Source organism: Canis lupus, chromosome 19, assembly GCF_048164855.1.
Source record: "Canis lupus baileyi chromosome 19, mCanLup2.hap1, whole genome shotgun sequence".
Lineage (NCBI taxonomy): Eukaryota > Metazoa > Chordata > Mammalia > Carnivora > Canidae > Canis > Canis lupus.
The window spans coordinates 39,061,009-39,086,076 of record NC_132856.1 but is presented as its reverse complement, the minus strand read 5'-3'; the positions used below and the strand labels follow the sequence as shown (position 1 = coordinate 39,086,076).

At 50.3% G+C, this 25,068-nt stretch overlaps 1 protein-coding gene across 1 annotated transcript in view; it reads left to right on the top strand.

Moving 5' to 3' along the window:
• The first annotated feature begins 88 nt into the window (after positions 1-88).
• Positions 89-25,068, top strand: part of DNAH1 (dynein axonemal heavy chain 1) — an 84,893-nt gene continuing 59,913 nt past the window's right edge. Inside the window, exons 1-8 of the mRNA XM_072788101.1 lie at positions 89-5,181; positions 8,857-9,217; positions 10,185-10,257; positions 12,476-12,650; positions 13,064-13,220; positions 14,128-14,260; positions 16,828-16,989; positions 17,558-17,810. Coding sequence (XP_072644202.1) covers positions 4,964-5,181; positions 8,857-9,217; positions 10,185-10,257; positions 12,476-12,650; positions 13,064-13,220; positions 14,128-14,260; positions 16,828-16,989; positions 17,558-17,810 — 1,532 coding nt within the window. The 5' untranslated portion in view covers positions 89-4,963. The remainder of the gene's footprint in view (positions 5,182-8,856; positions 9,218-10,184; positions 10,258-12,475; positions 12,651-13,063; positions 13,221-14,127; positions 14,261-16,827; positions 16,990-17,557; positions 17,811-25,068) is intronic.

Here is a 25,068-nt window from a genome sequence, read left to right as displayed (position 1 = left end):
TGAAAGTGCCGGTTGTCATGGCAACCTGGAGGGTTGCTGGGACCCAGGGGAGGGGCTTGGCTGTGTGCCTGAGCTCAGGCATCTGGATGACCTTTGAGCATAAGCCAGGGTGGCCCAGGGGCTCACAGGGATTCCCCCTCCTGCTCTAGGCCCACCGGAACCGGGCACACAATGGCAACCTCACCCCCTCTATGGCAGCACCTGCTCCCTGGGCCTCCCCTGGTGGCCCCATTATCCTGCACCTGCTGCCCTCCCCGACATCTGCTCCTCAGCCCAGGCATTCTTCCTAAGGTGCTCCCTGCCCATCCCCAGGCCCAGCTGCCTGCTCTGAGAGCCAGCCAAGAGGGGCTGTGGAACCAGGAGGGGTCACAGGGAGAGCCCTGGGTGAGGATGGTGGGTCCAGCTGCCAAGCCAGCTTTGCCCAACTAGTGGTGTGTGTCCCCATGGCAAGGCCTCCTGCAGGGCCTCAGTCACCTCATCTGTAGAATGGGAACAGCCACTTCTCCCCTCAGAGCCTCCAAGAGTAAGTTTCCCTCTGCTTGGAAGGAGATCTGAGGCCAAGATGTCACCAGAGCTGGGTCAGGGTAGACAGCGAAGTTGGGAAGAGTGGAGGGAAGAGATTGTCTTGGGTCATGCTCCCAGGGCCACCTTTTCTAGAACACTTGGAGACCTGAATGCCCTCCTGCATAGCTTGCAGGGGGAGATGACATTTTCCAGGGGACTCTCGGGGGTAGAGGGGATCTGGGCAGGGGACCCATCAGTGACAGGTTCTTGAGTGGCCTATCAGGAGTACTAGGGAACACAGGAACACCCCTCCCTCCGCCTAGGAAGGGTGCATGTTCCCAGAGGATGGCCTGAGGGGTCTCTGGTGATTCAGCAGTCCAGATCAGGTGGGGAAACTGAGATCCTGGGAACTGTGGCATCTGGCTCTCTAGTATCCTACCAACAGATGGTGGAATGGAAGGACAATGGAGCAGGAGGAGTGGGATGCCTGCCAATGCCCCTACCACTCCCAGAAAGGATTTGGGGATCGATCCCCATGGCAACTGGTTTTTGTCTTGTGGCCCACATTCTAGTGGCTCCCTATGCCCTAGGGGACAGCCCCAGGTTCCTTCATACTTGGGCAAGGCCCTCCCCTTCTTGTCCCCTCAGCTTGCCCACCTGGAGTGTGGGAGCAGACTGCCAAGGAGGCTGCCAGCTTCAGCTGCTGCCCTAGCGGTCTGAATGCCCCCACCAATGGCTCCCCCCACTTCTCTGGTAATGAGGAATTCCCTCCCTTGAACAAGCCATCCTCACTGACCTGTCTGGAATTTCTTACACACTCCGTCCCAGAGGTGTGGCAGGGGCAAAGCCTTTGCCAGGAATGGAGGCATTTGGGGCACAGCAACAGTCCCAGTGTCCCTAAGACCATTCTGCATGGGTGGCCTGGGTGCGGGCCTTGGCAAGTTTTGTGTATTCCATTGTACAGATGGAGGAACTAAGACCTAGCAAGGGAGGAGACTTGCCAGTGAGTTGGCAGCAGAACCCAGGCCTCCCACCCTGTTCACAGAACTTTCTAGGGGTGGGTCAGAATGGCAGTCTGGTTCCCAGACTCCATAAACTCAGGTTCCCTGGAGGAGAGGGGTGGGGGCCTTCAATGGGTCATGGAGCCGAGATGATGAGGCCAGTCCCAATTGGCCAAGAGATCAGTCAGCTGGTGCTCACTGAGTTCCTTGGGGCCAAGGGGAAATGAGAGGCACTCAGAGCCTAATGATGACAAACGGCTCCCTGTATCAGTCCTCCGGGCCCCATGGAAACGTCCTGTGGAAGATATTACTATCTGGGGGCCTATCACTTGGACCTCCTCCTGGCCCCTGCTCCTAGAGAGCAGAGCCCCAGCATCCTGGGCCCTGTTTTGGAGCAGGGTCTGGAATTGCAGGTCAGAGGGAGGTAGGCTGGGGAAAAGAGTGAAGGGGGATTGTGTGCAGCTGGGCTGCTATCAGTGGCCATCTCCAGGGGAGTGGCTCTGATGTGGGTTGCTCTGTTTCCTAGTCATCCCCTCCGGGTTCTTTTAGGACTCATGGACCAGCAGGGCTGCTGGGCAAAGCAGTACCACAGCCCCCACCATCGCTGTTGTTCAAGCCCATCCTCCAGCGGGGTGACACAGCAGTGACCAATGTCTGGTTCCCTACCAAGTGGCACTAGCCATGATCCTCTGGGGCCCCTGAAGAGAGTGTAAGTGTGTTCTGTGGGCTGAGGCAATCAGGGAGGGCTTCCTGAGGAGGTGTAGCCTGAGATGGGATGGGAGGTTGTAGAAAAACTTGAAAGAGGGAACAAATTCCAGCTGGGAAGTTGCACATGAGTTCAGGTGGGAATGGTTTTGGTCTGGGCCAGGATGAGGACTGAGCATTCATGGGGTCCTCAATCTTCCAGTCTCCCAGGAACTCCTCTTCCTCTCTGAGCTCTGGGCTTTTAAGGTCTTGTCTGTCAAGCTGACCTCATGGATCAAAGGAGAATTAATTTGTCTCCATTTTTATTCATCAAAGAAAGTGCTGGTCAGAGCTGCTGAGGCCAGCTGGCCAATGGCAGAGAGGGGGAGGATCAGAGGAGGCCTAGGGAGAGGGTGAACCTCAGACCTCAACTAGTCCTCTGACAGCCCCCCATGACTGTGACTCAGTTTCTCTCAGCAGCTGCTCGGGGCTCCTGGCCTAGAAAACCAGAGGGACATCCTGGGAGGTCCAAGAGGCTGCCTGGGGGCAGGTGGGGAGCAGATAGCTCCAGCCACCCTGTCTGGATGCCTGTCGCCCTCTGTTCCGGCTGGCCAGCCACGTGAAGGGCTCATTCTGCCTTTTATTCACATGGGGCTTTCATCTCTGCAGCCAGTGAAGCATTGCTCCCAGCCTCAGCACTGGCAGCGATAAGGCACAGGGAGGGGGGCAGCCCAGGCCTGCCATGCCCTCAGACTTCTTGCCTGAAAGGCATGGGCCTAGGTGCCCTAATCGACCTGTCTGCTCAAGCCCTAAGCTTGCAGCCAACCAGAGATGGAGTAGAGAGCCCCCACTCACAAGTTCTTGCAGGAATCCAGTCTTCCCTATTTCAACAAGAGCAGTCTGGCTTCCCTTCCTGCCCATACAGGGTAAAAGACTGCCCTCCCATCTTAGAAGGGCCAGGAGCCCAGGGTGGGGTCATGGCTCAGCCCTTGTTCCTCCCGCAGGGAACAGGTAGGTGTGGTGGCTTCCAGGGCAGGGCAGGAAGAGCAAAGCCTGAGCCCATGTCCAACCATTGGAGGAGATGGAGGCATTAGAGGGTAGACATCTGAGACCCAAGAGAGCAGGGACTGACTCCAGTGTCCTGCCAGGAGAAAGGGAAACAGTCATGCCCCACTGCCCACACCTGTAGAGGGGTGAAGTGGAAGTGGCAGCAACCCCTGGCCCCCACCCCCCAGGGACACAGCAGTGACTGTCTCATGGTGGGGGTGAGTGGATCTGTGGGCTGGAACTTCTAAGTGTGGACCCTTCCTGCGGTGGCCTATCCGTCTGTCTGGCAGCCATGGCCCCTGTGATGTCATCAACCCACTGCGTTGCTTGGCAACTTTCCAGGATTAGCACTCTGCCCCTGTCATCCCTGACGTCCCACCATGGGCTGATGTTGCCCTGGCAACCCGAATGGGTACCGCAGTTTTTGGACAGCTGTACCCAGTGTGGGGAGTGCCAGGAAAAAGCTGAGAAGCAGGTGCCTCTCTATAGGCCAAATAGGGTACACAGCCTATCCCAGACCCACAAAGAATCCAGGCTGGCCCTAAATAGGGCTTTGGAAGTCTTTGTCTCCTCTAAGAGCTATGCTACCTTTGCTTCCAACACCCCCACCCCATTCTCCTTCCTTCCTTCTGTAATGGTCACTGAGCACCTACTGTGTGAATGCCAACAAGAAAAGCAAATAATACCACAGTCTGGGCTCAGGGGAAGTTGCACCAGCATTGGGTCGTGAAGGATGAACAGGAGTTGGCCAGGTGTAGGGGTTGGTGGAGAGGGGTGATCTGGACAGAGGGAGCGAAGCCTGTGCAAAGGCCACGTCACTGTCTGCAGCCATGGCTTACACTCTGCCTCCGGGCTCCTCGTGGCCTGGCCGCTCTGGCTCCCCCCTTCAGCCACAGACATTTTAAGGTAGAATCCAGTTCAGATCTGATTCCCATCTACAGAGTGAGGCTAACTCTGAGAAAGCTCTGTGGGAAAGGGTTTTCAGGTTAAGGTGGGATGGTTTTTAAATTTTCTTTTGGCTTGTAATCCGTCTCCTAATGCTTCCAGGAAAAAAATGTGAAGACCGGTATAGTGAATACCTGTAAACTTTCACATTTCTTGATTGTTAGTATTGGACCACTTTTGCTTCATCTTCTCTCTATACTTATCTATATAAATTTAGCTGAACCATTTGAAAGGAAGTCACAGCAGCGGACATCCTGACATTTGTCCTGAAATCCTTCAGCTCACGTCGGCTGAGACAAGGACAGTCTCCTATATAACCACAATACCATTTTTCATATCTAAGAGAATTAACAAAAATTCAATATCCAGGATAGACAGGAGGATCAAAGCCTGAACCCACGCCAGGTCCTTGGAGCAGATGGGCGCCTGAGGCCAGGGATGGGGTACAGGAGCACCCACCACCCACCCCGAGGAGGTTGAGGAGTTGTAGCCCGGGGTGTGTGTGCGTGTGTGCATGTGTGTGCGCGTGTGCACGTGTGTGCACGTGTGCGTGTGCGCTGAGCCTCCAGAGAACAGAAGCAACCCTCTCTGCAGCGACCTGACCATCTGGCCCGCAGCTGTGGCTTAGATAAGAATTTCCTCCATCATTACCCCCAAATTATTTACATAACTGTAATTTTAATTTTATTTATTTATTTTTACCAAGATTCCATCAAAGTCCTCGCACTGCGTTCGGCTGTTTTGTCTCTTACTCTAGAAGAGTCCGGGAGGGGTGATGGGTAATGGAGCCTGGGTTTGACAGCCTAGAGGGCGCGAGTGGTCCCCGCAGGGGCCGGGGTGAGGGAAGCCGAGCAGGGAGCGCGGGAGCGGAGTGGGGGGTGGGACTCCGCAGACGGAAGTCCCGCCCTCCGCACGGATGGTCCCGCCCCTTAGCAACAGGCCCAGCGTCCCTCCTTAGAGACGGGGCTCCAGATCCTACTCCGCACGTTGGAGCCGGTAGGTAAGTGAGCGGCGCCCAGGGAGGGCCGAGCGAGAAGGGGCAGGGGGCACCTCACTAGGCGCAGAGGGCGAGTGGCCGGGAGGGTGGACGTCCTCCCCGCCCAGGGTCCACAGTCCTGCCTGCGGGCGTCGGCGCACCCGGTTTCCCCAGCCTTGGCCCTCAGGAGTGGGGCGCACTTTTATTTTTACTTAGTTTTTTAAAATATTTTATTTATTTATTTAAGGATTTTATTTGTTTATTCATGAAAGACGTAGAGAAAGAGGCAGAGACCTAGGCAGAGGGAGAAGCGGGGCCCTCGATGCGGGTCTCCATCCCTGACCAGGGGATCACGCCCTGAGCCCAAGGCAGACGCTCAACCACCGGCCACCCAGGCGCCCTGGGGCGCACTTTTAAACCTTGCAGATAAGCCTGTACTTACTAGGTTGGAGGATGGGTTTTTTTTTGCCCCTCCCCTCGCATGCTGAGAATGTAGCGGCGCACACACTGTGGAAGGCCTCTGCGGAGAAGGAGCCCACCTCCTCATCAGCCACGCAGTCCCTCTCCTGCCGCCAGCTGCACCCAGTCTCCTTAGTCCTCTGTGTCCCCATCTGTAAATCCACCATACCTATATCACAGAGTTTGTCAGACATCAACTTCCTTTCTTGCTTAACTCCATTCATTCATAAAATCATTTAACAAGCACTTTCTAGGCACCTACTGTGTGCCAAGCCCAGCCTAGGTGCTGAGGTTCCGGAGATCAGTGTTATTCAACAATACTGCATTTGCAGCTCTCGTGGTCACCTGGCAGGGCAGACAGATGTGTACACAGAATACAGGGAGATTTCCACTGAAGGGAGGAGCCTCAGACAGCTGTAGGAACACAGAGGGACTCACATTGGGCGAGGACACCAAAAAGGCAGGACCCCAAGCCTGTATGGGTTATTACTACCCACAGTATTCTTTGCCAGGCAACCCTATCAAGGGAAGAGACTTCAAGAATCCTTTAAGTTATAGATCCTTATTAGATAATACCTTACCCAGAACCTGGTGTGTGAAACAGATGCAGGGTCTTCGTTGAATTGGGTGGATGGCTCTGAAGCCCTCCTGCTTAGGCCTTCCTCCCATAAGGACTCACTTTGCAGAACCTCAGAGCTCCCTGGTGCACAGTGTCCTCATGCAAGATGGGAGAGTGCCCAGAGTGGCCAGCAGAGGCTTGCTGGCAACCACACCCTCATGCTCTTGCCAGCCATGCTCGTTCCCACACAGAGGCATCCATCACCCATGGGGCTGACAGGAGATAGAGGCGTGTCTGTCTGTCTGTCTGTCATAGGTCTTGTGCACACCAGCTCAGAGCTGGAGTAGGACAGGAAGGGCACTGTGGATCTTTGTAAAGGGCTGAGAGATGGTTGGGGAGACAGGATTCTCCGTTGGCAACTTACTCTCATGCCTTCCTTCTTGGGATGTGCCTGGATGGGTCCCCTACTGCCAATCTGCTCAGAGGGAAAGGGCTCATAGGAACAAGAATCGCCCCCTCCCCATCACAGTGTCTTTTTACCACCAGAAACATTGTGCTTTCCTGGACATTTCCGCATCTGTTATCTTGGCTGAGCCTGACAACACACCAGTTCAGCAGCCAAATAGGTTTAAGTACATTTGAGAGCTGGGGAAACCAGGGAGCAGGGTGCCCTTCCGTGGAGTGGGGACCCCGTCCTCTCCAAGAACTGCTCTGTTTGGTGATTTTGTTCAAAGATTAACAGACATCTATAGGTTTGCAGCCAAGATGGAGCTGAGCCCCAGCGGGTCCTCTGTCCCCTAGGGTGCTCTGGGAAAGCTGGTGACTGAGGGTAGGCCAGACTCAACATTGTTTTCAGCACCCCTCCCGGGAGGTGGCTGACCACCAGAGAGTGGGTTCAGGGAGCTGAGTACTGGTAGGCCACGCCTGATTGGCTAGAAGCTGGTCAGCCTTTGGGCTCAGAGTTTGGGGCTTCCTGCCAGAGCCCCATCTGCCTGTCATGGGCCCTGAAGTGGCCTTGCCAACTCCCCACCCCCTTCTTAGAAATGGACTTAGCAGCTGCAGGCCACTTCAACACTGCTGGGGTAGCTTTGATCCAGACAGTCCTGGCTGCCCACTCTGCCTTTCAGATAAATCCAGGCAGGATTCCCCTGCAGTGATCCAACAGGAAGCCTATACCAGCCAGGCACACCTGGTGGCTAAAGTGGAGATGACAGAGCAGGAAATCCCCGCCAACAGAGCAGCCTGTACCGCAAGTTCCTGGCTGCTTTGTCCCAGTGTGCAGGGGGTGGGAAATGGGATGGGGCCAAGGGAGAGGGCCTTGCTTGGGTCAGGGTATCCTTTTGTTAAGATACCCTCTCTCTCTCTCTCTCTCTTTTAAATTGTTTATTTGAGAGAGTATGAACACGAGCAGGGCAAGGGGCAGAGGAAGAAGCAGGCTACCCATTGAGCGTGCAAGGCTCCATGTGGGGCTCAATCCCAGGACCCTGGGATCATGACCTGAACTGAAGGCAGTCACTTAACAGACTGTGCCATCCAGGCAACCCAGATACCCTCTCTTTTTAATCGACTTTTTTAATTGAGCTAATTATAGATTCTCTCCTTTTTGATTTTATTCTTTTTTAAGATTTTTTTTATTTATTCATGAGAGACAGAGAGGCAGAGACATAGGCAGAAGGAGAAGCAGGCTCCCTGCGGGGAGCCTGATGTGGGACTCAATCTCAGGACCCTGGGATCACTACCTGAGCCAAAGGCTGAGCCACCTAGGCGTCGCTCCTTTTTTACTTTGTACTGCATTACACGGAAACCTCTTCATCACTGTACCCTCATCCAATTTCTTATAACATTCCCCTGACCAAGCATTTCCCCCCCAGTGATACGTTTTGAGGTAGTCAAAAGCAACAGTGGCTTGGCAAGGGCTTGCTCATCCCACAATAAAAATTCTGTAAGCCCTTGTCCCTGGAATGGGGGATGTGCATGCAACCTCATGGGGAGACAGGAGGGTATACACTGCATGAGCTGAGCTGACCCTGAGAGCCAGAGCAAGTGAATATCATTCTGTAGCTGGTAGCGGGATCTATGGGTCATTGGAGGGTCAGTATCCAGCTGGGGAGGCCCTTTAATCCTCTGGCTCCTGGGTTATGGTGTGGGGCAGACATAGATGGGGGAGACAGGGCATGGCCCAGTGCCCCACACTGGGGAGGGACAGGGCAGTTCAGATGGGCTGGGGGCACCAGGGCTGCCTCCTGCTGAAAGTCCTTTTGGGGAAAACCAAACAGGGACCTTCATTGAGTGAGATCCGGGCCACCCTCCTTGTATCCTTTGTGCGAAACCAGGCGGTGCTCTCTAACATGGAGGAGAGGGAGTGAGCAAATGCAGAAGGATGCACTGGAGTGGGGGCATCTGAAGAGCTTGCCTGACTCCCCCCACTCAGCCCCTGGCTCTAGGGGCTCATTTCTCACATGCAATGTCCAGGGAAGGCTCTGCTGTCTCCAATTGGAACCTGCCTGGCACCATGTATCTGTCCAGATTAGGAGACCACTCTCTTCCTCCCCAAACCCTGTGGGGAGGGTAACAAGCTGTGGCTTGTTACAGGATGCAGACAAGGCATCCCTGTATCCTGGTGCCCCTGGGGGCTGAGCAGAAGCTTGCCAGATTCCAGTGATGCCAGTATCTTCTCCTAGGAGCACCTTAAGAAGCAGCATGGAGCAGCCTAACAGAGAAGGCCACAGCCCAGGAAGGACCCCTCAGAGCCCAGAGTGCAGTGGTATTCCTGGGGGCCAAGAGTGTAGTCTGAAGAGGACCCATGCAGACCTGGAGCATAACCTGGAGAGGATTCTTCTGGGACCAGATTTTGGGTCAGAGAAGCCTCTTCCAAGTGCTGACCCCAATCCCCTGCCTTTACCCTTATCCCCACCCACACTCTCAGACTTGGGGCAGCCCCGGAAGTTGCCCCTGACAGCCACTGATAAGCAGTATCCCCTCATGAAGCAGCGTGGGTTCTACTCTGACATCCTCAGCCCTGGAAGCTTGGATCAGATTGGGGTGAGTGTGGCAGCTGTCCCCTACCAAGTTCAAGTCCTCCTGTGGGTTCTGGTTTCCTTCCCTCCCTCCCTCCCTCCCATCTATCTCTCTATCAACCCACTTGTTCACTCATCCATCTAGCCATCTGTCTGTCCTGTAATTTGTCCATCCACCCATCCATCCTTCTGGTCATCCATCCATCTATCCCTCCATCTATTTGTTCATTCAACAATTCATTACCAAGTATCTCCTATTTGACAGGCCCTGGACTGAGCACTGGTGACAGTGAGGATAAGACATCTATGTCCCTACTGTCATGGGGCAATAGCTTTGATGGGGAGTCCTCCCCCAGCTCTGGTTGGGGAGGGTTTCCTTGGACAAGGTGTCATACTATGTGTGTATTGAGTGGCTGGCAGGGGGCATGTTTCAGGCAGGGAGCTTGGGGACCCTGAGAGAGGCCATGGCCTGTGTAGAAGAGGAAGAAAGAATGTAAGGGGACAGATGAGGGCTTGGGGTAGGGGGACAATGGAGAGGGGATGACTAGGGGAGAGTTTAAAGAGCCCCGTAGTCCTGGACAGCCTTAGGAAAGTTTTAGCTGGGATGGATCAAGAGAGATAGTGCAAGGACCCACTGATCCTCACTAATTTAGAGGTGCCAGAGTTGCCCTTGGTGGGGGAAACATGCACAGAGACACCTGCAGGCCTTGTAGTCCCTCCATCTTGTGGGACCCTGGACATAGCAGGAGTGTTCTAGAGTAAGGAGGGAAGCTATGCAGGACCAGAAGGGGGTGGAGTCAGAGGTGTCCCAGGAGGCTGTGGTTTGTGGTCCACTGTGGCCTCTGAATGAGGAATTGTGGAAACTCACTGCTTCTGCCCCATTCCTGTGCCCCCAGTGTGTTCCCGGTAGGCTTGGGGGAGATGGTCCCTCCCAGGTCCTGCCTGTCCCCAGGGTGTTTACATCCCCTCAGAGCTCTGGGATCTGGTTTTAGGAAGTATGCCGTGGTCCCCACATGAACCAAGACCTCCTTCGGCAGGCCGACCTTGACAAGTTTACTCCAAAAGGTGAGTGCCTAGAAGGGCAAGGGGGATGGGTGGGGGCATTTGGAGGCAGGGTCTCTGGGATTAGAGAGATGGTTTCTTCCTGGCTTGGATCTCAGTTTCCTCAGCTGTAAAATGGGGGTAACAAGGCATAAGGTGCTCAGTGCTCAGTGAAACACAGCTTCTTTCTGTTCTTAGCAGAGTTGTGATGAGGGCACCATGGTGGGCTGAGCTGGGCTGCTGAGGACCAGGGCATCCGTTCTCTGCCTGGCTGGAGATGCTAAGGTGTTCACAGGTGTGACTTCTGCTTCTTCCTCCCCTGAAACATGAGCTTGGAGGAGGCCAGGGCTGTGTCTGAATTGTCCCTGCTGGGACTCCAGCTCTTGGAGCAGGGCATAGCACAGGAAGGTGCCCAGATCTCTGCTGAAGGAGGGAAGAATGACTCTCATCCATCTCAGGCTCTGCGCTGAGTCTTGTAAGGTCTGGGACAGGGCTGTGTGGTGTGGGGCAGTCTCCAGTGGCAGAGGGGAGAATAGGGTGGCTCCGGGAGAGGCAGCAAGCTGGTTGGGGCCCTGAGTGATGGGAAAGAGTTGGCTGGGGACCCTCCCCCCTGGCTGGCAGAGAGAATACTCCCTTCCATCAGGCCCAGAGGGCCCGGCTGTGCTTCTCTTCTCCAGCTCCAGGAGAGGCCTGATTCCTTGCTGACACTGCTCAGATTAGTCCTCTCAGTGCCCACAGGTCTCATGGGGTCTGGGAAGCTCCAAAAGTGGCCCAGGAAATATCACATGTACGTGTATTTGCACAGTGAGCTAAGGATCCAGGCTATTGTGCTCTGTAGCCTCACAGACATCAGTGGCTCCAAAAATGTTTACAGAATGTGAATCTAGGGGCTGTGGGGGTGCTCCCACCATCCATGGGCAGGTGGGGTGGGGATGCTCAGCAACTCTGCATCCCCGCCCACCTGAGGAAAAGCAGTGCCCCAAAATGCCACAGGTGGTGGCATCCAGCAACAGAAGTCCACTCTGCTGCTGGAAAGTCAAGGGAAGGACTTGAGAAGCCCGCTTGGGCTGGAGACCAGGCTTTGTTGTCCTTACCCTGGCTGCTCCGTGGCCCCTAAGATGCAGGGCTGGGCCCAGAAGCCCATGGTCCTGGGAGTGGAAGAGTGTCATGGACCCCCAGCTCCAAAGCAGATGATTAAGGGAGGTTGAAAGCTGCCTTCTTAGTCTTGCCTCTTTGGTATTGTGGGGTTTCCTGAGCACCTGACAACTCTGGTCAGAGAGCAGACTTCTGCTGAGCCTCCCGAGTCTTCCGTAGAGCCCCAGAGGCTAATCCCAAGGTGGGCTCTCCTGCAGTGTGACTACCTCTTGTCTCCAGAGGGGTGGTGAGGCCCAAAGTGGGGGTCACTAAGGCCTCCCAGGAGACTGGATGGGGGCCATCACCGAGATTTCTCCAGCCTACCCAGCTCCTGGAAGAGATGGCTCATCTTCTGAAGCATCTTCCCACACTCTGTTTCCCCAACTTTGGGGACTTCCTTTACATGTAACATCCCAATTCCTGGAATCCTTCAGTTCCAGGCAGGCTGGAATAGTCACCCTGCTGATGGCTCTCTCTCCACCAGCTCTCCTGCCCTCAGACCCAGAATGGAAGCTTCTATCTGCCCTGGTTGTCTAAGTAGGGGTGACCATTTTGTGTCTTGAGTGTCCCACAGGGCCAGGGTGATGGCACCACCTGCTCGTACAATATCCAGGATGCCTTGAGTTTAGAAATGCTCCCACAGGGTGACTAGGATTCACCATTCACATGCCTCGGAGGGCCTCTGGGGTGGGCGTGGGCAGGACCCATTAGATGTGCAGGGAGCTACCACTTCGTCTTCCTGTCCAGTTATAATCCCCACTGGTCATTTGATTCAGCATCTGGCTTGAGCAAAGTCCCCTGGTGCAGAGTGTGTGTGTGGGGGGGGTGGGGTTGTGGGTGGCATGGAAGAGAATGGTTGAGCACGCTGGCTCTGGGCAAGGAGAGCAGGACCAAAACACACCTTCCAGAGGCCCTTGTCCCTCCAGGCTCGCACCCTCTTGGGTACCTGGTGCCAAAGCTGGCTTCTTCTTGCCACTGCTGGCCTCAGGCAAGCTCTGAGCTTCCCTTTCCCCGACACGTGCATGGCCCTGGTCTGAACCCCTGTCTGGGGGTGTATCGAGGTCCTGGCCTGAGCCCCAGCCACTCCTGTCTGTGCTTCTGCCTACAGTCAAAACTTTTGAGATCCCTGAGGACTTTGAGGAAAGCCTGGAGCAGGAGCATATCGGGTCCACCACCCAGCTGCTCACTCACACTGACTTCCCGCTGCAGGCCTATGAGCCCAAGGCACAAGTGCCTTTCCTGGTGCTGCCGGGCCAGTGCCCCCGCAAGATCGAGATCGAGAGGTACGGCTGAGCTGGCAGCAGGAGGGCTGGTCCCCTGGTAGGTGGTATCCACCCAACTCAAGGGGTGAGGGACAGCAGTGAGATGACTGACCTCATGGCAGGGGTTACTAAAATGGGTCTCTGTGCAAATCTTCTAGCCCTTTGGTTTCTTAATAGAACAAATTGCTTTCCTTGCTGTGGAATTGGGGAGGATGGCATTTAAATCAATGTGGTGGAACTGCGAGGCAGGCCAGAGGGCAGCTGGGGCCCAGCCCGCCAGCCCCACTGCCACACCACTTCCTGATAAGCTCCAGAGGGGTAGAGGGTTCTGGAAGTATCTCTAGGCCACACCACCCTGTGGGCCCTTGCTGGCGTCTGTGAAGCTGCCTCACATGACCTGAGCTGTCATGAGATCCCCTTTTCCCCTTGGCCAGGAGGAAGCGGCTGTACCTGAGTCTGGACATTGAGCAGCTGCTGGCTCAGGAGGGCATTGACTCCAACAAGCTCATGCCCAGGCACCCAGACCCACAAAACCCCCAGACCATTGAGCAGGGAAATGACCCAATATTCCCCACCTATCTCCCACTGAAGGTGAGTCTAGTTTCTATAGAGGGCTGATGGGTGGAGGGTAATAGAAGCCAGGCTGAGGGCTCGGACCCGAAAGGGGATCCCATGGCAATCATAAGCACTCATTTATCAAGCATAGTTGGAACCTCCTGCCAGGGGTTTTGAGCACCTTAGGCTGGGGTAGAAGGGGCCCAGAACCCCTGAGATGCTGACTCTACTTCCTTCTTGGGAGCCTGGGGAAGTTTTGTCCATGATCTCTGCCTACCTTCCTCCCCCACCACCTCCAGGGACCAGAAGCAGCACAGTTGGACTGTGGAATAGTGTACAGACCTTCCTGACTACTGCTTCTGGACTCACTGAGATGGGGGGGAACTGAGGAGGAAAGAACATCATTGTAGCCCCTTTGGGATACTGAATCTAGGGAGGAGAAAGAGGGAGCATAGTCTGTTCTGGCTTTCACTTGGCTCCCCATGACCCTGAGTATGTCTTGCTTGATGGTCCCTATAGGGAGGCAGAGCTGAATCCACATCACCCTACTAAGGGTGGCCTCCCTGACAACCCTGAATCTCCTTCATGTCTGGGTGTAGGTGAGGTGCTCAGGAAAATCCAAGGGCTACCTCTTCTCCTGGGTCTGAGCTGGATGACCCTTGGGCAGTAGGAGAGAACACCCACATCCTGCTTTGAGTACCCAGATAACCCTCTGCCTGCATCAGGATGGACTGGTTGGACGAGGATCCAGGGTTTCACAGGAACCAGACTCCACAGACCCCTGTAAACAGCAGAGGAGGCATCCAGCCCCCGGGTCCCTAGTCTGTAGTTCCTGCATCTGAAGAGGACCCTACTTAGGCACCCTCATCGTCTGGTACACCCAGCTCATTGGGCCCCTGTAGGGGTGAGCTGTTTCCTCCTGACCTCAGCCCATTTCTTCCAGGTGTTCGACAATGAGGAGTTTGATTGCCGGACTCCCAGTGAGTGGATCAACATGGGCTTGGAGCCGGGGTCTCAGGACAGGAAACCTGTCCCTGGAAAAGCCCTTCTGCCCACTGATGACATCCTGGGGCACGGTGAACAGGACTGGCATGGGTGGGGGGCAGGATCCTGGTCTGCACCATCCCTGCCTGGCAGCAGCCCAGGCCTGGACTCCTGGGCTGCCCTGGGGGCTGGTAGCCATGGGAGGTGAGGCCCCCACCTCTTGAGGCCTCCCAGTTGAGGTTTAGGCTAAGGGCAGGTCAAACAGAGGCAAGAAATAAAAGGACCAGGGATGACGTTGTGGAAGGGCCAGGGAAAGGACAGCTGGATGGTATTTAGAATTTTTAAAAACATATTTGGTTTATTGGTGATTTTAAAAAGATACAATCCTGTTGGAAACATTCCCATGTGCATAAGGGGCATAATTCAAGCCCTTCCATCCTGCCACCCAGAAATCACCCTTGCTCCAGCTGTACCTGTGGTCTCTCAGCTCTCACTGCTGTGTGGACAGCACACACCCTCAAGCTCACACATCTGCTTGCAATCACACACTCACAAGGCATCCTCCCCCTAGTCCTCACATGCCATCACCTACACTCCCATGCCCATTTTCACCACACACACGCACACGCCTACTGTCACACATTCAGGGCCACTATCACACCCCCACACACATACCCGGACTGTTGCTGCACAGATGAGCTGTGGCTCAGCCTTGTCCGTGTCTGCCCCTCTCCTGGCCCCATGTCTGTCCTGGGGCTGTGTTTGCTACTGGAGGGAACAGGGCCAGGGTGAACTTCCTTGGCTGCCACTCTGGTCTGCATGGCTGGTCTTTGTGTAGGCATCTGAGGAAGATTTGGGTTAGGAGGTTGGAGGTGGCTGTTCCCCTGCGCAGGGCTGAGGGCTGCTCTACTCCCTGCCCCATGGGCATGGACAAACTGCTTTGGGATGGGCAGTGGGTCCCTAGAGGACTGTGCCCAAGACTGAGAGTCATGCTGGTTGATTTTAAGACTGCTTGGCCTCCAGGGGGCCCTACAACAAGTCCACTGAGCAGGCTGTAAGTTTATGTTTCGATTTAAAAACATGTTAATGCTGGAATCAATTCCTCTGAACTAGACAAGAAACCCAGAATGTTCCCTTTACTTTGGACTTAATTACAAAAATAATTTAACTCAATTGTTCCCAGATCTCCAGTTCCTGGTGATAAAACCAGAAGGTGTGCGGCTGCGTTAACCTTAAATGTACCAAGTACCAGCCTCCCCAAAGTGCTTCTGCTGGCACCTCTTCACATGGGCCCTGCCTTGGGGCAGTAGCACAGGTGGGGGGAGAGGCTGGCAGGAAGCATTTCTGCCAGAAACCCCTGGTGTTCTGCTGGGGGCTTTCAGTGACATCTTTTTCTCTAAGTTGAGCCAAGACAGGCCAGCATTTTCAAAAAAGAAGCTTATAGGAAGGGAAGGGAAGGGAAGAAGGGAAAAGCAAAACAGAAGTACAGCCAATGAGGTTTACCACAACAAGCTCCTTTACTCATCTTTCCAGCATCAATCAGCAGGTAGCATTTCCTTGAAATTCCAGCCATTTTTCCTCAACCCAGTCTGTAGCACCCATCAGTTTATTTTAAGGCATTCCCTCTAGGCACCGTGCCATGTGCATCTTCTTTCTACAGAAGTATATTGAAACCGACTAGGTACCAGTTTCCATTCTAAGTATGGGGACACAGCTGTGACCATGTGTCATGCCTGCCCTTGGGGAGCTGCTCCTAGTATAAGGAGGCTGACCAGAGCCAGGATAGGATGCATCCATAGTGTGACTTTAGGTTCTGCGAGGGACACATTTAGGGTATCAAGTCAGAGAGTGCCTGGAGCAAATGTGCTCTTTTAGGCAGAGATGCTCTCTCCAAGGAGAAGCCATTTGAGCAAGGAACAAAGCAGCAATAAGGTGACCTAAGCAAAGACTATTCCAGGCAGACAGTATAGCCCATACAAAGGCCCTGAGGCAGAATTAACCTCCAAAGTCATGGGAACATCCAGACATGCAGTGTGGCTGGAGAGAAATGCAAATGCATAGGGCTGGTAGTGGAGGAGATGAGCTGGAGAATAGAGCAAAGGCTTTCAGCCCAGGAAACGTGTGGGAGGCTCATCTTGACCAAACAGGCCCTAAGGCCCACTTTGGGGTGGCTGCAAGGCAGTAATCTTCTACATTGCCCTGACCTGTCCTGATACAAGGGCCCTAGGGTCTCAACTGCCACAGGAAGGGGTTCACTCTGGCTTTGGTCACCTTGAAGAGGTCCAGTTCATACACGAGGGGCTTTACAACTGCCCCCTCCACAGGTCTCCATGTGCCAGGGGCTTTCCCACCTCCTGTCCCAGGCCTGCTGGCCTGTGTCTCTGTCTGCCCTCTTGTCTCTGTCTGGGGTCATGCGGAGCATGAGGACAGAGAAGCCTGGTCCTTCTGGGTCCTGTTCACCAGGGGTCGCTCAGAGGCCAGTTCAGCTGGGAAGAAAGCAGTGTTCCTGCTTTGCTGGAGTTAGAGGGGGTCTATCTTAGAGAGAGGGAGGCCAGACTGGTAGCCACTGAGACTTGTTCCCTAGCGCCTGCTGCTCACACTCAGAGGCCCCTCTTGGCCCTATGGCATGGAGCACTAGTGGGTTCCCCTCCTGTTTCAGAGGACCCCAAAAGTCAGAAGCTGAAGTATGAATGGTGCAGTGTGGGTGTCCTGGACTATGACAAGGAGAAGAAGCTGTACCTGGTGCATAAGACAGAGCAGAGAGGCTTGGTGAGAGATGAGATGGGGAAGCCCATCCTGAATGGAGGCATCACCGCTGAAGGTATGAGCTCTCTGCCCCACCCCCTGCACACCCCCACACAGGCCTGTGACTGAGGCCAATCCCTGCCCCACAGTACAGACAGCCACACCAGGCCTGAATTCTTCCTTGCTGTTTGTCCTGTGGCTGTCTGTCCCCTGACCAGTGAAAACCAGAGGGCTCATCACTCAGAGACCCCAGGAAGGGCAAATGGCCATTATTGGATATGCTCACTCTGAGCCACTGACAGGGTCACTTCCAACATGATGCAGAGAAGGCATCCAAGGCCCATCATTGCCCCAGGTGTGGCAGTGAGGAGTGGTACCATGGATGCCACCCCTGTGGGGCTCTGTGCACAGCTCTTTACAGTTTACAAAGCACTTTTCACATCTACCCATGGCAAACTGCACAGTGTACAGGGCCAAGGAGTGTTGTTGTGCCCATTTGACAGATGTGACAGGGTGTCAGAGAGGGGAAACCACTCGCTTAGGGCCACCAAGCATCGGCAGCAGAGCAAGGCTGGAACCCAGTGTTCCAACCCTGAGAGTCTGACTGTGCTGTGTGTTCCCTTCTCCCTCCCACCCGGCCCCAGGAAGGCCCCCCCTCCTCACCTGCCAGTACTGGGTGCCTCGGATCCAGCTTCTCTTCTGCGCTGAGGACCCCCGTGTGTTCACGCAACGCGTGGTCCAAGCCAATGCCCTGCGCAAGAACACAGAGGCTCTGCTGCTGTACAATCTGTACGTGGACTGCATGCCCTCCGAGGGCCGCCAGCTCATCAGTGAGCAGAGCCTGAACAAGATCAAGCAGTGGGCCATGAGCACACCCCGGATGCGCAAAGGGTCCTCGTGAGTCCCCAGCAGACCTTTCCATCCCCGAATGTCACTTCCTCCAGGAGCCTAGGGGGCAGTGCTCCCTCAGCGCTCATCTGTAGGCCACTTTGCCCACTGCACTGTGGACTTCTTAGACTCCAAGCAGTGTCTTGTTTGTCTCCAGATCTCTCATGACCAATGTTGACTCATGGGTTGTTATTTTATAATCTGTTACTACTATTTTATATTTCGATGCCTAAATTGTCCCAGATTTGGCCAGAGGGAGCCTCTTCAAGCTGATTTCTGTGTCCTTCTAATGTGTTCCTATTGTTCTTTGAACACGTCTGTACTTTTGGGCATAGCAAGAAGTTCTGGGCTCATCTTGCACTTCCCCAGACCTAGCCTTGAAATCAGCTATGTCTCCAAGGAGCCCTGATTCCTTTCAGTGGGGAGTAGTATTTAGAAGCCAAGATCTGGGCATCAGATATGCTCATTGTTACTAGAAAATCATTGCTGTGAAGCTCTTAGACCAGTCAAATCTAGGGAATCTGCATGTTATGACATTTCATTATTATTATGTATAACCTTCACACACACCCATGTCTGTCTCTATCGATCTATCCATTAAAAAACATGGGTTCCTAATGATACCTTCAAACCCACCCCAACATCACATGGCTTCTTCTCACTTACACATATTTGTTACTTCTGTCTCCAGAAGAAAACCAACTCCCATTCATTGTTCATGGTGTATTTGTTTGCTCAGTCCTAAAATACACAGAAAGTCGTTCAAATGCTAATTCATACTCTTTAAAAAGAAAGACCTTACTAAGTAGACTTTGATACACATTCAGTTTTCTTTTTCTCTTTGCCCCGGGGGGAAACATCCTGGAAATCAACCCATACAAGTTCATTGAGATTTCCTTCCTCCTTTTTCATAGCCGCATAGCTGTCTAGTGTGTGAACGAACCACATGTACTGTGGTTTATTTGACTGTTCCCTACTATATAGGCATGTAGGTCATTTCCAGTATGTTGCAATCATAAACAGTGCTACCATGAATAACCTTGTGCATTTATATATTCCTAGTGATGGAGGGGTAGCTTTAAGGGTAGCTGAGAAATGGGATTGCTAGGTGAAAAGATAAGCACATATGTAGTTTGGTTTGCTGTTGCCAAATTCCCTCTGCTAGGGTTGTGCCCTAGGGTTTTGTATACTTACCAGCAGTGTGAGTGCCCGTTTCCCCACAGCTTTGCTGAGAGTGTGTTGTCATGCTATGTGATTTTTTTTGCCAGTCTGGAAGATAAGTATATGAGCAAGGTAAGTAAGTCCGAAGTGTTATAAGTGAGGCTGAGCAATTTTTTCCATCTTTTCACATGATTAAGGGCAAGTTTTATATATTTTTATGACTCACCTATTCATTGTCTTCTGCCCATTTTTCCCCCTCAGGCTTTTGAGCTTTTTTTCTCTCTCTGATTTTAAGTGTTCATTATATATTAGGGATATTGGTCCTTCCTTTGTGATTTATGCTATAAATATTTTCTCCTGGTTTATTAGTTGTAGTTTGACTTTGCTTATGGTAATTTTTGCAATATAACTCTTAAAATATTTATCTAAACAATGTTATTAATAATTTCTTCTATTACATCTGGGTTTTGAGTCATAGAGGGCCTTTCCTCATACTGAGGATTTTTTCCTGTACTTGCATGGTTTCATATCCTTGTTCCATCCTTATGTACAATGTATGGTATGGATCCAGCTACATCTTTTGTCAAATGACCAGCATTTATTAAATAGTTTATTAAATGCCATCAGCATTTATTAAAACCTCCATATTTTGCTCAGTGGTTCAAGATGCCACCTTTATCATACACTAATTTTCATGTGCATTCAGATCTTTGTTTGGATTTTCTGTTCTATTCCATTGTTCTGTTTGTCTATTTATGCACTTGCACTAGAGTTTAACTATAGATGTTTCACAGAATGTTTTCATGTCTTGTAGGGGCCAGCCCCCTTTGTAGCTCTTCCCTTTCAGTGTTTTTCTGGCTCTTCTTGCATGTTTGTTTGTTTTAATTAGTTATTTTTCAAGACTGTGGCAAGATATACATAACAGAAAATTTACTATTTTAACCATTTTTAAGTATACAGCTCAGTGGAATTAAGTGCATTCAAAGTTGTGCAACGATCACTACTGTCCATCTATAGAACTTTGTGAAACTGTACTCATGAAACAGTAACTCCCCATTCTCATCCCCCACCCCCCCCCGCCCCGAATCATACAGGCTTTGTCCTTTTGTGCCTGGCTTAATTCACAGAGCGTAACATCTTCTAGGTTCTTGCATGTTGTAGCAGGTGTGGGGATTTCCTTCCATTTTTTTCCTTTCCATATTCCATTATATGCATATACCACATCTTGTTTATCCACTTATCTGTGGATGGACACTTAGGCTGCTGTGAACATGGGTGTACAAATCTCTCTTTGTGTCCCTGCTTTCTATTCTTTTGGGTGTATACCCAGAAGTGGAGTTGATAGGTCATATGGTAGTTCTGTTTGTTGTTGTCGTTTAGTTTTTATTTCATAAACTTACCTCTGCAATCTATCTGGACTTGAAGGGGGTAAGGAAAACATGGAACCCAAAGGATTGCAGTGAAAGCATAGGTTATAGGCTATTATCAACAGGTGGGAGAAGGAACCGTCTGGTAGTTAAGATAAAACACACATCAAATTTATTAGAGCTGTCCACAGTTGGCAATCGTGAGCTTCTTGCTGCTCTTGCCTTTTCTGGACCCAGAGCACTCCATGTTTTCCATGGTACCCATGCCCTCTTTCACCTTGCCAAAGACCACATGCTTGCCACCCAAACACTCAGTCTTGGTAGTATGGATGAAAAACCAGTAACATTTGTGTTGGATCCCGCATTAGCCACGGACAAGAAGCCAGGTCTCGTGCTTCAGGATGAAATTCTCATCATCAGATTTCTCCCTCTAGATGGACTCACCACCAGTGCCATTATGGTGTGTGAAGCTTCCACCCTGGTACATAAATCCTGGAATAAGTGTGTCAAATCAGGAACGTTTATAACCAAATCTTTTCTCTCTAGTCCTCAGTTTTTCACTATCTTTGGAACTTTGCAAATGATTTGAAGGATACATGGTCCAAGGGTTCAATATCTAAGAATATCATGGAGTTGACCTTGGCAGGGTGGCACAGGGCAGCTCCAGGTGGTGTCAGCGGCATCTGCAAAACCCTGTTTATAATTTTTGAGATGCCATTATTCAGCTGCCTTAGCAGCTGTTCTGTTTTATATTCCCATCGATGGGGCACCAGGGTTCTAATTTCTTCATGTCCTCACCAACGTTTCTTTGGGTTTTTTTCCCCCTTTACAATAATTATCCTAATGGATGTAAAGTGGTATTTCATTGTGGTGTTTATTTGCATTTCCCTAATGATTAGTAGTGATGTTGACATCTTTTCATGTGCTTATTGGCCATTAGTAGGTCCTTCTTTGGAGAAATGTCTATTAAAATTCTTTGCCTGTATTTGAATCCAATTGTTAGGTTTTTGTTGTTGAGCTTTATGAGTTGTCTATATATTCTGGTTATTAATCCTTCATCAGAATATGGTACTATCTCCCATCTCATGGTTTGCCTTTTTATTCTGTTGATAGTGTGTTTTATGTTACTAGAACACAAGGTTTTTCATTTTGATGAATTCTAATTTTTCTATTTTTTCTTTTGTTGCCTGCACGTTTAGTGTCATAGCCAGGATATGATTTCCAAATCCAATGTCATGAAGCTTTCCCCCATCTGTTCTATGAGTTTTATATTTTAGCTCTCACATTAGATCTTTGATCCATTTTTTTTAAAGATTTTATTTATTTATTCATGAGAGAGAGAGAGAGAGAGAGAGAGAGAGGCAGAGACACAGGCAGAGGGAGAAGCAGGCTCCATGCAGGGAGCCTGACGCCAGACTCGATCCCAGGCCTCCAGGATCTCGTCCTGGGCTGAAGGCAGGTGCCAAACCCCTGAGCCACCCAGGGATCCCCATCTTTGATCCATTTTGAGTTAATTTTTATATATGGGGCTAGGTAAGGGTCCAGTTTTATTCTTCTGCATGTGGAGATCCAGTTTTCCTAGCACAGTATGTTGAAAAGAATGTTCTTTCCCCCATTGAATGATCTTGGCACCCTTGTCGAAAATCATTTGACCTATATGTATTTGAGAGTTCATTTCTGGATTCTTTGTTCCCTTTCTTTGGTCTATGTATCTTTATGCCAGTACCACACTGTTTTGATTACTGCAGCTTTACAGTAAGTTTTGAAACCAGGAAGTGTGAGTCCTCCCACTTTGTTCTTTTTCAAGATTGTTTTGGTTAATTAGGTCCCTTGAGGTTCCATATGAATTTTAGGAAATTTTAGGATGGATTTTTCTATTTTTGCAAAAGATGTTGAGATTTTGTTGTTGTCATTGTTAGGGTTTTGATGGCAATTTGCATGCTTATTTTCCCATGAGCATTGTATCAACTCCTCTTGTTCTATTTTAAAAACATTTTGTATTTTGGGGGTACCTGGGTGGCTTGGTTGGTTGGGCATCTGACTTTTGATTTTGGCTTAGGTCATGATCTCAGGGTCATGGGATTGAGCCCCTACTCGGGCTCTGCCCTAAAACTGAGGCCTGCTTGGGATTCTTTCTCTCCTTCACCCTCTGCCCCTCCAACAGCTTGTGCTATCTGTCTCTTTAAAAAAAAAAAACACTTTGGGGTGCCTGGGTGGCTCAGTAGTTGAATGTCTGTCTTTGGCTCAGGTCATAATCCTGAGGTCTTGGGACAGAGTTCCACATCAGGCTTTCTGTGGGGAGCCTGCCTTTCCCTCTGCTTTCTGTGGGGAGCCTGCCTCTCCCTCTTCCTCTCTCTGTGTCTCTCATGAATAAATAAATAAAATCTTTAAAAAATAAATAAATAGGGCAGCCCCGGTGGCACAGCGGTTTAGCGCCGCCTGCGGCCCGGGGTGTGATCCTGGAGACCCAGGATCGAGTCCCACATCGGGCTTCCTGCATGGAGCCTGCTTCTCCCTCTGCCTGTGTCTCTGCCTCTCTCTTCGCTCTCTCTGAATGAATAAATAAATAAATCTTTTAAAAAAATAAAAAATAAAAAATAAATAAATAAAATGAAAAAACCCACTTTGTATTTTTTTTTAAATTTTATTTATTTATGATAGAGAGAGAGAGAGAGGCAGAGACACAGGAGGAGGGAAAAGCAGGCTCCATGCAGGGAGCCCGACGCGGGACTCGATCCCGGGACTCCAGGATCGCGCCCTGGGCCAAAGGCAGGCGCTAAACTGCTGAGCCACCCAGGGATCCCCGCCCCCCCACTTTTATTTTTAATGAGATTGCCTTATATTTTTAAATTACCTTAGGTATAGCTGACATCTTTAGGATCTTAAACTGTTCTACCTAAGGACAAAGAATGTTTACTCATTTGTTCAAGACTACTTTTCTGTCTTTAAGGGATGCTTTATGATTTCCCAGAAGGTTTTGCATATTTATTAAGTATTTTATCTTCTTTGTTGCTATTATAAATGGATTTTCTCTATTATTGTGTCTACTGATTTGCATATGCTAATTTTATATCCTGTTATAAACAATCCTTACTGAATTGTTTGATGCGTTTTATCATTGATTCTCCAAGGCTTTCTAAGTACACATTACCTGTAAATAGAGATAATTTTACTTATTCTTTCCAATTCTTATTCCTCTAATCACTTTCTCTTTCCTAATTGCATTTTCTAATACTTCTAGTACAATATTGAATAGTAGTGGAGATAGTAGGGATCCTTACATTGTTTCTAATGTTAGTGGAAGTACCTCCCCTTTCTTAAGTTTTCCCCTTAAGAAAATGCTAGCTTTAGGACTTTATTTAATAACATATCCATTGAAACTTCTGTTTTCTTAAGCGTTTATTTGTCACAGGCTTTTAAAATACTTACGGAGATAATATGATTTGTCTCCTATATCATTAACATGGTGTATCATATTAACTGATTTCCTAATATTGAAACAACTTTGGATTTCTTTAATAAATCCCATGAACCTAGCTATGGCATATCTTTTTTTTTTTTAATGTGGTATTGGATTCTGTTGGTTAGTATGCTTTCTAGAAATTTTGTATCAATATAAGTGATGTTGGTTCATAATGTTTTTTATACTGTCATTATCAGGTTTGAAGTAAGTTATATTTGCTTCATAAGAAGAATATTGACGTTTTTCCTTCATTTTCAGTACTCTGGAACAATTTGTGTTGTACTGAGGTTATCTGGTTATTCCTTTCTGAAACCATTTGGACATGGTGCTTTTTGGTAGGAGAGTTCCTCTATAACTTGTGTAAGAAGTTCTTCTATAATTCTCTATAAGAATTGGTCTATTTAAGCTTTGTATTTCCAATTTGGAGGTCAATTTTCGTATACTTTGTTTCTCTAAAAAATTATCCATGTTTTCTAGATTTTAAAATATATTTGCATAGACTTTTGCGAAGTGGTCTTTAATGATTTAAAACTTTTTTCTGTTTCAATGTTGACTTCCCTTGGTAACTTCTTATTTTATAGAGTTATGCTCTCTTCCCTTTTTTTTTTTCAAAGATTTTATTTATCCATTTGACAGGAAAGAGAGAGAACACACAAGCAGGGGGAACAGGAGAGGGAGAAGCAGGCTCCCCAATGAGCAGGGGTTGCTATGTGATCCTGGACTGACTGAGCCACCCAGGCATCCCCTCTTTTTTTGCTGTATTAAGTTACTTAGTGGTTTGTTTGATATGTTAATTTTTTAAAATGAGCACTTGGATTTATTAATTTGTTTTCTACATCTACCTCATTCATTCTGCTTTTTACTTTTTTTTTTTTTTTTAAAGATCTTATTTATTTATTCATGAGAGACACAGAGAGAGAGGCAGAGACACAGGCAGAGGGAGAAGCAGGCCCCAGGCAGGGGGCCCGACGTGGGACTCGATCCTTGGTCTCCAGGATCATGCCCTGGGCTGAAGGCAGCGCTAAACCACTGAGCCACAGGGGCTGCCCCATTCTGCTTTTTAAAAAATATTTTATTTATTTGAGAAGGAGAATATGAACTGAGGTGGGGGAGGTAGAGAGACAAGTAGACTCCCCACTGAGTGTGGAGCCTGACACAGGGATCAATCCAAGGACCTTAAAATTATGATCTCAGCTGAAGTCGGACACTTAACTGACTGAGTCACCCAGGCACCCCCATTTCTACTTTTTATTATTTCCTTTCTTGTGCCTTCTTT